The 12,272-nt window shown below is 35.8% G+C and overlaps 1 protein-coding gene across 4 annotated transcripts in view; it reads left to right on the top strand.

Annotated features, from left to right (window-relative positions):
* Positions 1-12,272, top strand: part of rbm20 (RNA binding motif protein 20) — a 198,781-nt gene that overhangs the window by 95,903 nt on the left and 90,606 nt on the right. For all 4 annotated transcript variants that reach the window (XR_007934025.1, XR_007934026.1, XM_051922162.1 and 1 more), the window contains exon 2: positions 9,068-10,277. Coding sequence is in view for 2 of the 4 variants with exons in the window: in XM_051922162.1 (XP_051778122.1) it covers positions 9,068-10,277 (1,210 nt within the window). In the remaining 2 variants the exon portion in view is untranslated. The remainder of the gene's footprint in view (positions 1-9,067; positions 10,278-12,272) is intronic.

The following is a 12,272-nucleotide window of genomic DNA, read 5'->3' as shown; positions in this document are numbered from 1 at the left end:
ATAATGTTTTTTGGGAATTCTAAACAAAATTCTTCACCTTTTCCTGTAAAAAAAGACGTTATTTGTTCATATTTTATACACCTTGTTTAATTCATTATTATTATTATTATTATTATTATTATTTATGGGTTTTTTACGTAAACTGGTTGGTATCTAGCATACGCATGCAGCTGCATAGGATTATTCAGACATGTTCAACCAATTAAGCCCGCAGGCATGGTCACCTGGATCTCCTAAATCTCATTGCATATCTGCCGATCCTTGCATCTGTCCCTTCTTGAGTAATTAGTTTTAGTATCCGTATTTAACTTTATTTCATTAAAGTATGTTTTTGGACTTGGACGTCATGTAACTGGCTCCGTTTGATGTACTCGTATACGTCTTGTCAACGGTTTAGCCCTGCTGTCACCAATTCATTCTAAATATTATCACTGTCATTCCTGTGTTACAGTCCAGTGAGTTTTTTTGTTTTTTAAATATGTAATAAATAATGACATCAATTCATCCGTTTTCGAACTCATTTTCATAATAATATTTCGGAACAAGACTCTGTTAAAAATCCAACTTACAATATAGTAAATTGAACAAATTACGGAACCTCAAATAAACTAGCAATTTGTCATAATGCTGATCTCCAAAAATAATAGATTCAGTATTTCTGTGGTCGTGTTTTTTTAAGTAAAAGATGGTGGAGCTTCTCAGGTCGAGGTTAGGCTACTTCTGGGGAGTTACACTGTGTACTACTGTGCAGCGGCAGCACGTACGGAGATAGCGATTTTGGACAAGGATAACTTCCCGCTTGTTTCACGGATCAAAGCCTTTATATATACCACCGTTTTGTTCAGTTGGACGGAGGAAGATATTACTTCATTAGAACAAGCAAATAAAGATTTAAAGCATTGACAAGTGGATTCCGAAGGACATTAACCAGGAAATTGCTTTTTTAGGTATTAATCGAAGATAACTTAACAAAACGTGTAAGTATGCTAAATATCGTTGTGTTTGTTGATTTACTATCCCTGACTTGAATTAATATATTGAGAAAAGTTAGAAAAATATGTAAATTGGCTACAAATGCAAAACAAATTTTCATCTAAAGTTGTTGATTTCTATCCATAATGCAGAACTTCTATTAAACCAATTACATAATCTCTAAACTTAATAAGAGTTTCCACTAAAGAAAAAGTTTTAATTAACTGTGTTTTTATTCACCAAATGCTAAGGTTTGCTTTATTCAATTTTCACAATTGTTAATATATATTAATGGTATTTTGAGCAACAAAAACATTAAAATATATTTTAACAATTACATTCTTTGCTGTTTTACTAAACATTATTTTGAACTTTATTTTATCGCTTTTGTAATATTCATTTACTGTAACGTTGATGTTGAAAACTAACTAGCGTAACTAATCAGTTTTGCCTGTTGCAGGAATTTTTTTAATTTAATTAATTTAAATCTGTAAGGATTTTATATGTCCGCGGAAACAGCAGCACTGTAAAAATGTTAACTCGGAAAACATAACATAATACCGTGCTTGGTATAATAATAATAATAATAATACGCACCGCAGCAACATTTACAGAATTATATTTATTTATTAATTTATAAGCAATGTCTTGCTGCATATTTTTTCTACGTTACTGACATTGTTAAACTATGAAAACCTAGAAATTGTGCTTGGCCAAATTACAGAATGTAAATAAGTTTTCTATGAGATTGTACATTTGACAAGTAAAGAAGAGATTACTTAACTGTAAATTTCACTTTAAGTTACTTTATAGCTTGTAAAATAACGTTTATGTGACTAATATGACTCCAAACTGAGCAAACTCAAAAGTGCTGTGCAGCTGGATGCTTTATCATTTAAGGTTTACTGAAATTAATATTTTTCACTGTGTTGCAGTTTGATCTCCTTTTCATATTTTTTCTGAGTTTGTATTGTACATTGCCATGATTAGTTACTGTATCTATTCAGACAACATCCCGTGCAAGGCAGGGACCTCTGAACGGACATAATAGAATGCAATAATTCCGCCCTTTTTTCTAATCCTTATCTTCAGATATGAGACAATATTTTGCGGCCTGCGCTATTGTTTTCAAGTCACTAAATGGACGTTATTTACGCTTAAATCCCCCGTAAGAAAGTAGCTTGGGAATCCACAATTATACTATTTAGGTTTATCTTTAGAAATTAAACAAAGGATAAGTATGCCTTTTTGAATTAGGAGGGTTGCACTTTTACGACATCGGAATATAAACCTCAGCAATGTTAGTTATTAATCTGACAGTGAAAAGAGAAAGAGTGAGGTGAAATAAGCATTTATGAACAAACTAAAACCCAATCCTAAACGTAACTTTTTTTGTTTTTCTTTCCGCAAAATGCAACACGAACTTCTGTGAAAACAAAAACAAAAAAAAAAACGTGTTCAATTTTTGCTGGTTTGATAGAAATTAAGTTCAGCCTAGCTGTCTTACTGGACTAAAAACAACAAGCTTCTTCACTGTGTAGTCATGTGAAAATCACTTCATTGTCCGTCCTGTGTTACCAAAGGTTAATGTAACCACGTGATTGTACAGCTGAAAGGATGTATGTTAAATCACTGGATTTCACAGATGTGTTAAATTACATTGTATTAAATGTGATAAGTACTTAAACATTTAACAGCATGGATTAATCATAACCCAAGGCAAATTTTAATCACGTTATAAAACACACCAGATTTGAAAAAGTGTTTATATATTATTATTATTATTATTATTGTATATATAATTTTTTTTTAGCTAACTAGTTTTTGCTGAAATTGTCATTCATTTCTGCACTGAATAAGACGCCCTTCAGCGTATGCATATCGCGGGAATCTCTGTTAAATCTCTGATTATTAACCTCTTGCACCTTCTGAATGACTAGGTGTGAGTCTAAAATTCGGCGAAAGAAAAAAGAAAGTAAAAGAAAGAAAAAAGGACCCAACTGTCAATCTATATTTGATATTGTTTCACGTGGAAACTATCATAGTTACAAAAAGACAGCAGTGAGCTAACGAAACAGATAATTCGAGAAAATTGTCCTGGTTTTCAAAAGGTTTTTCTTTCTTAACTCTCAGTTAAGAGAGCAGCTTAAAGTCACTTTTCTATTGAGAGCAACGTGGCCGGATGAGACATTTAAAAGGCGAATGTCTATTTGTATTCTTCGCGCTTTTTCATCAAAACTAAAATAAAGCATTAACTTATTTTAATATGTAAAACAAGGAAACTGGCAATGGCAAGAAAAATATACTTCAGAGTACTAAAACACTAAAACCATTGCAGTTATTGATCAAGAGACTTTTTAATGTTATTTTTTTTTTGTCTGATGGGTGGCATACAGTCTGATACAGTGTCCAGGATTCAGCTTAGCCACTAATATTTGCATGTTCTTCTCGTGTCTGCATTGATTCTGTCTAGTTATTCCATGTGATGGAAAGCAGGGTGTCAAAGGCCCAAACATCCCAACAAGAACACACAAAGAGTCCAGGGTTCAAATAAAGGATGGTTAATTCAACCTTATTCCTTCTACTGTACCACAAAGTAGCCCAAAAGCACAGGTTTCTCTCTTCACAGTACATAACTCTTACCACCGCACTGCCCTCCTCCAGTGGAGTGTTGCCTTTCTTCCTCCCAGCTCTGACTCAACTGGACAAGGGAGTACAGTCCGGTGCCACGGGTATTGCCCGAAGGATGCACTTCCAGATAAGTACAGAATTCCCATTTTAGGGAGCTCACCTACGGACCCCAGCAGGGCTGTGTTGCTAGACTACATTTCCCTGCATGCCCTACTGGTTCCGTACAGGGTACCAATATCCAGGGCTGCTGCCATCTAGGGTACTAAAAGTCCCCAGCAACATCATCCCTTTCCGGTGGGCTGTCCATCCATCCTTTCTGGCCGTCTCTTCCGGGTCTGATTCTCTTCTCCTCCCTGGCCGGGAGACCTGTCTGCCTGCTAGGAGCCTCCCGTCCGGTAAGGAACCATCCCCTCTTCTGGCCGGGATGCCCGTCCAGTCCGTGTGGCATTTACATCCATTATGGGTCACATCCCAAGAATGTTCATATATAGGTGATTAGTAACTTTGAATTGGCACAGTATGAGTGAGCATGAGGGTGTGCTGATTCTCCATTGCCCTCTATAATAATGAGCAGGGTCAGACACAGCATACATGGAAACTGATCATATTCGGTCTTTTCTTCATTTTCCAATACTTTTAATCCTTTTATTCTATTTTAAGTTTGCTGAACAAAGGACAAGACTATAATATTTACTCAAAAATAATTTATATGAAATTCCAGTTAAGAATACATTAGGAAATGACATTTATATTTTTTAGATTGTCTAAAGCAACTTTACCTAGTAATGTAACCATAAAGACATTTTCATATTTTACTGCGTTGTAACATCAAATCCCAATATATTTCATTTACATATTTTGACATTTTTCAATACAAAAAGCTCTATTTTATTTAAATATAATGAACTTTTTTAAAAGCCATTTTTAATTAATTATCTATAAAAAAATAAATAAATATCTGATATCATAAGCATACATCTGCGGTGGGTTGGCACCCTGCCCAGGTTTGTTTCCTGCCTTGTGCCCTGTGTTGGCTGGGATTGGCTCCAGCAGACCCCCGTGACCCTGTGTTCGGATTCAGCGGGTTGGAAAATGGATGGATGGATAAGCATACATCTTTGGTAGAAACTACAGCAGTTAGTCTTTTAGGATAAACTCTTACCAATTTTGTACATTATTAGTTTTATACTATTGTTTTTCAAAATCATTTAAGGTCTGTAAAGTTCCATGGAATACCAGTGATGAAGTGGTTGTTTTTGGAGCTTACAAATTCTCAGACTGATGCTCAAGTTTAACTTTTGTGTTCTAGCTCACTTTTAATGTGTCTTTAGTTTTATGTTCTGGGTTATAGTGCTTCAGAGAGATCAATCATCTCCCGAGTCCCAGGTCATCTTCAGAATGCCACATATTTCTCCTTTAGGATTTCTGTTTGAGATAATACATCCATTTTGTCTTTTACCTTTATACAGTACATTCACCAGGTCCAGAAGCAGAGAAGCATATCAATAGAATGATGACTGCTAACACCATTTTGCTTTTTATGAATTGTGTTCTCAGAAGGTGTACACCAAGAGTAAATTTTGTTGAGGCCTTTAAATGATCTGTTTTGGTGTGGTCAAACCAATGGAAACTCTACAGCTAATATCAGAGTTTCCAGCAAACTGTAGTCAAAGAATACTTAGAGTTTCTTTCCAACAGTGATTTCTGTTTTTCCACATTCCCAGAAGGCCCTAACATGTTAAGCATCATATAATTGCTTTTTATGCACAAATTCTTGTATCTCCACTCTAAAATATTTCATTCCATTCAAGCTGCCAAACCTGTTGGTGGTCTCCCAAACAAATGCCTTTTTTTGCTCAGATTTGTTTCTAAGAATGATTTGCTCTGAGAGCCACAGTTGTTCCATTCTGCCCATATTCTTTGTAGTGGTATTGACCGTAGTTTTCCAGGTATATCTAAATACTTTTGAAATTCCGTACACCTCTAATTAGGGCTTTTTATTAACTTTTTTGTTGCACTAATTAAAATATGAGACCTTTGAAAAGTTAGTGCATTTAATCTGAACCTGTGTGAAACACTCCATTAAACTAATTGTGAAAATTCAAAAGATAATTTGTGGCACAGTGGGCTATTCATATGTATCACACCAAACAAAGACAATATTCAGATAGTTATTCAGCATTTATTTTCATTTAGTCACTAACTTAGAATAATTAATTTACATTTTATACTGTCATCCTATCCCATTTTTGCCTTTCTTCCCAATGCTACAGGGACAGACTCTGTGACCCTGAACTGGATTAAGCAAGTTGGATAATAGATAGATGGATTTCATTTTGTAATATAATAAAATGTAAAAAATTAAAAGAAAATAATGTGTTTTCAGCAAATACATATTGATTGAATGCATATAAAATACTTTTTTCCATATAAATGAGCTTTATTATCAATAACTCTTTTTCATTTTCCATATGCTATTTTATTCATTCATTTTATTTTATTTAGTCTTTATAATGCTTTGAAAACATTCAGTATTGGGTCTTAGTAAGCAATCACCCAGTTTGCTTAAGTATAGCTCCATGAATATCAACTGACATCTCTGAAAAGGGGTTAAAAAGAGGTGTTTAAAGACATAATAACATTTCGACACATGGCAAAACAACTATTTTGGTCTTTTTATGGTTCTTTCTAAGTATTTAGTGCATCTGTCTCTATAATAACTTCAAAAACACACATCAGAGTTAGAATAGAACTTAAAGCATGTATGTGCTTCCTTGTGAAATTTATAGAGGAAAATAAACTAAGCCCTAGCCGTCCGTAGCTTTTTGAAAGCAGTTGCAACTTCCTGTACCATTTGCTCAAATTGGCTTAAAGGGATTACTTGGCAGTTTTAGAAATCTCCCATCCTTATGTTACTGGACTTCAGTGTTTTAAGTGTTTATGGTTTGTGCTCCACCTGGCTTATTAGCTACACACTGTAAAACAAACTTCTGAAGAAATGCTAGAATTCTGGGTTCACACCTGCTAGCAGAAGTGCGATGTCAAGCAGCTGCAGAGTACCCCGCTGCTAGAACCTTCTTACTCACTTGGTGCTCATTCTCCAGACAAATGTTTGCATATCACATCTGTCTTTGCTGTACCACTTAGCCTTTATCATTGCACAAATTCCCCATGTTACCATGTTAATGTTTAAAACAATTTATTATTCTTTTACCCCTCATTAGAATTAACAGAGTATGTGAGGACTGCATGGAAAGAATTCCATGCCTATACTCTATTTCAGTGAGAGATCATTTAGACATTTCTTTAATATTCATTTTTTTGCTTGGTATAATTGTTTCTAGACTTTTGTGTGTAATAGTAGGTAAATCTTTATTAGAAAATTTTAGAATATAAAAAAACTGCATAAAATAGGATCTTGGAGTTGCTTTTTTTAACTTAAAACATAAAACATTTTTCAAATAGCCCATGTAGCTTCACTGAAATGAGTCTAGGCTATCTGAAGAATTTGCTTTCCTGTCTAGATAGCTTGGCTCCGTGGAAAAAGCCTGGGTCAAATACATTGTAATATACAGTACTTACATGTAACAAGTATATGGTTACAGTAATATAAACATGTCTATGTTTGTTCTTTTATGTTTAATACTTTAATGGGCTGCGGTGGGTTGGCACCCTGCCCAGGATTGGTTCCTGCCTTGTGCCCTGTGTTGGCTGGGATTGGCTCCAACAGACCCCCATGACCCTGTGTTCGGATTCAGCGGGTTGGAAAATGGATGGATGGATACTTTCATGGGTGATTCTGTTATCTCTCAATTAATTTTACTTACTTCACTTTTATATGCTTAAAACATTCAGATACTTTCATTTTTTAATATTGGTTATAATTGCTGTGTAATGCATTTTTGTATCACTGATCATAAAATGTGCTCCATCAATCTTCCAACCTTCCAGATTCACTTAACCAGAGCAGGGTCGCACAGCAGTGGGAGTAAATCCCAGTAAAATCCGGACCCAAGGCAGGAACAATACCTGGACAGGGTGCCAGCCCATCACAATATGTGTTCCATATACTACATTATGAGTATTTTTTGTTAATTGATAAATAAAATATATTGCTTCAGGGCTTTTGTAGTAATGGATGATGCAGGTGGACGAACAGGATGGTCCTTTTCTCATTGTCATTGCTTTTTTTAAAAAGCTTTTCCTTTGTTGACAATTTGAACATTGTTATTTAAATTTTTGGTTCTGTGAATTCTGCATTTGTTCTTGCTAAACTGCAATAAAACTGGTCACTGAAAAAAACTAAGAAGTGATTGAAACATTTTATCTCATAAAAGAAAGAAATAGTATCCATATACATTCAGACCTTATTATTTTTATTATTTTTAACAGACTGTTGTGATGAATGTTCCCCTTTCAAGCATTTGCTTAAGGTATAGTTAAAGATGCACATTTTTCTCCTGCCTGGTTTCTGAGTTGAAGAGGTTTTATCAAACTTGTTCTATAAGAGGATATGTTTCTTTCTTTAATTAATTATTTAATTTCTACCACACTTTCTATCTGTTTTAGCTTGGGAAAGCCACAGATATAAACCACCCAACATGTTTTTTTTCTAATTAGGTAAAATCAGTCATTCATTCATTATTTTATGTAGTGGCTTTCAAGTTAATACTCTTAGAGGACCTGCACAAAGCAAGTAACAAAAATCAATCAATTGGTCCAGTGTCATTAAAGTATCTACCATTCCAAGATGCAGGCACAGAACACAATTTTAAAATGAATACAGGAAAGGAGAAACCAGAAAACAATGGAGTCAGATATTTAAATGAAAAATGTAATTTCAAAACAATTTACCTTGTAAACAGAGTACTAGGGTGTTGTACCGTGTTAGCCATTATGAATGTAGAGAAAAGCCAAGCAAAATGACACCTTTTATTGGCTAACTAAAAAGATTACAATATGCAAGCTTTCGAGGCAACTCAGGCCGAAGGGGCCTGAGTTGCCTCGAAAGCTTGCATATTGTAATCTTTTTAGTTAGCCAATAAAAGGTGTCATTTTGCTTGGCTTTTCTCTACCTTGTAAACAGAGAATTCATTTGAAACATTATAGATGTACAGTAACTGTTGCTATATAGGATTCTATGTGATACTTATATGAAAAGTTTAATATATAAAATATTGTGATTTGTTCAGGTTTTTGGGTGAACACTGTGTTGGCTGTTGATCAATAATTGTAAACTGCTAATAGCTTTTACAGCTTTCTTTCCTCTTTGAAAGTGGGCCAGTGCTGAAGGTTTTGATTAATAAATGTCGGCTCTAAATTTAGCTACCACGTGAAAAAGTCTGACAGAAGGGTAAAGAGGGCATTCTCATTGTACTAAAATACACAGTTGGCTCCTGAAATGTGACCTCATTGAATGGCCTTGTCTTTTTCACTATAATGACCTCTTGTGTTTCTTTTTCAGTGTCCCTGCTCCAAAGTACCCGGAGAAGAAAGCTTTTCCACTTGGCACTCCAGTGCCCGGAGGAGGCCAAAATCCTTTGCTTCTAACCCCTGCAAGTCTTCAACTTGCTCAGCTCCAAGCCCAGCTCACTCTCCACAGACTAAAATTGGCACAGACAGCCGTCAACAGCAACACAGCAGCAGCTGCCACAGTCCTGAATCAGGTCCTCTCCAAGGTGGCGATGTCTCAGCCCATATTTAATCAGCTGAGAACTCCGACAATGGTCAGCACTCCTCATGGCCATGCTGGCGGAGTTCAGCTGGGTGCAGGGATGTCTGTGGCTGCCAGGTTATCTTCAGCTGGATTACATTTCACACCTCCAAACACTGGCATAGGACCTATAGTGGGAAGAATTGGATGTCCAAGCAGCCTACACGCCTCAAATGCAAGCGCCCTGGGGCTCAATCATTTTGGAGGCATGGTGTCTCAAGCTCCCAATCAGCATACATCAGCACCAACCAAACCAGAAGTATCTCTCACAAACAGTGGATATTCTGATCACCGGAATAAAGTGAGTCTGTCTACTCCTCTCGAATATATAGCAGACACCAGCCGATGCAGCCAGTATAATTTTTTAACTGCAGTTCCCAGTGCCTCTCCAGGGAAATCAGCTGAGGGGCAGTACATGCCTTCTAATCAGGCACTGCTTGGAAATCCATCCGGCCTGCAGCAGGATTTCTACAGTTCAAGTAGTCAGGGTCAACAAGTACTGAATATGCAGACAGCAAATTACTCTGGTGAACAGATTGTCCGAAACCTTCAGCAAGGCAGCCACAAAGACCTAATCATCCAGGGAAAATGTCCAGCCAGCCAGTGGCAAGGCCAGGTCAGCTTTTCCACTTCTTGCAAACCAGAGGTGGCATCCACCTCTGCTGGAGTATGGACACCATTAAGTCAGCCTTTCCACGTGAGGAGTGAGCTCTATGATCCTGAGGAACCTACTACAGACTCAAAGTTCAATCCGTCAACTGCTCCATTGTCCCTGAGCCAAAGTGCAACCAACAACCAAGGATACATGGGATTTCAGCGTGTGGTGCAAACAGAAGACAAAAATCCTCAGGGCCTTGTGCTACCTTTGCAGCCTCATCAGATCAATGACTTCCATGCTGTAACACCTTCTCATCTACCTCATGTCTGCAGCATTTGTGATAAAAAGGTCTTCAATCTCAAAGTAAGACACTCCTGGAAATTTCACTTTTCATTTTTTTAATTATTTTTGTGAAATAACAAGCATAATAACACCAGATAGTTTTTGTAATTTATTATTTAGTGCTTCAGACATCACAGAGCTAGGTCCACCTTTCATCAGACATTTTTATTTGCCTTACTTAGCTTTTGATGAACTAGAAGAAAACACAAAGATGTTAAACATGATAAATTTACATAATTCATTTTACATTACACTGATTTATAATCAATAAATAGAAATTCACTATGTATGAGAAACATGATAGATATTAATAGGTACTGTATTGGTCATAGAGCAGACTTATTAAAATATATGCGTAAATAATGAAAAGTAGTTTAACTTTGGCTGATTAAAATTGAAGGTATACATTTTCTTGTTAATGAGCAATCATGCAAGCTACAGATTAACTATATTTAAGTAGTACAAGATAGTGATCTTTAATAAAAGTTTTACATAAAACAGTTTGAACAATATTAAATCAACTCCTGTTATTTATTTTACTTTTATTAGTAGCATAATTACACCTTTTCATTGTGTGTGCTGCCACATAGGGCTAACCTCAGTTCAGTGATATAAATGAAAACTGTATCAGTACACCAGAGGACTGAAATGTGCACAACAGAAATAGTGAGTATGCATCAGTAATTGTTAATAAACATGTATGTCTTAGTTGCTCTTATTTATTTGAAGAATAAAGAACACATTCATTCCTAACCTACCTGCTCTTTATAATTACATAATATGCACCAACCTGCTGGTGGAACAGTGTTTAACATTGCTGCTGAATGGCTGTAGAATCCTGGCTTTGAATCTCAGCCTGGTCACTTGGTATTTGCACATTTTCCTGTCTGTAGAGGCATACTTTTGGGTACTCTGGCTTCCCTTTTATATCCTAAAGTCTTGCGTTAGGTTTATTAGAGACTCTGAACTGGGTGCCATATAAGTATGAGTAACTGTGTGGTCTGTGATGAACTGGTGTCTGTGAAGGTATTGAGTACTATAATTTCCCTCTTATTTCCTAAGACTTGTATTTGGTGTATTAGAACCTCAAATTATATTTGGTCCCATATAAGTGAGAGGTGTGTGTGTACATTTTGTGTGGTCAGTAATGAAATGTTGGCCTGTCCTGAGTCAATTCTGGCCACATAGTGTTGTTTGTTGTCTTTTGTGATATGTATATAGCAACTGATAAACTGCTAGTATATAGTGTATTTATTTTTTTATTTTACCAATTTGGTGTCGGTTTCCAAGGAATACTCCACCCAAAAATTATAACTATTTTATATTACTTACCCCATGTACTTTGTAGTAGTGGCTTAAAAAAGTGTTTAATCTCACGTTTTTATGCAGAGGTCAAAAACGCCTATGGAAATAAGCAAAAAAAAAAGAAATCTCAGGTTACTCATGATACATAATCCACAAGATGGTTAACCAGTTGTATGCTCAAAACATGCAAAATAGATGCTTTTTTTGCTAACATATTATTACTTGATCAGCACACATCATAAACAATAAACCAAAGCCTTATAGAAGTCACTTTTTCAGTAGAAGAGAGGGCTCTTGACCAATGAATGAGGGGGCTTGCCAGTCAAAACCTGAATGATCAATAAACTACATGTCAAATATAGGAGCGCAAATCAAAAAGTGAAAAAAATTTGAAAATTACATTATAATTACAATGGATTGACACTGATGCAGTACAATACACTTCTGATGGCCTATGGGTAGTTCGAACATAAGCAGTGCAGCGCTCTGCCATTAGTCTAGCTGAAGCCAATGTCAAATGAACATGGATGTTGCATTGTGAGATTGCACCATTGCTGATCAACACACCATAGTGAGATTCCATTGGGCAGGAATGAAACCTGCTGAAATTCACCACATTTTAAAATTGGCTTTATTTTTTGATTTACCCTTGTATATTTTCACTATGAAGATCTAAAAATAAAGAAAGAAGGGCTTGAAGCTAGAGATAGA

The sequence above is a fragment of the Erpetoichthys calabaricus genome, chromosome 2 (assembly GCF_900747795.2).
Source record: "Erpetoichthys calabaricus chromosome 2, fErpCal1.3, whole genome shotgun sequence".
In the NCBI taxonomy this organism is placed as follows: Eukaryota; Metazoa; Chordata; class Cladistia; order Polypteriformes; family Polypteridae; genus Erpetoichthys; species Erpetoichthys calabaricus.
Note: the sequence above shows the minus strand (reverse complement) of the source record. Positions and strands in the feature narration are given on the sequence as shown.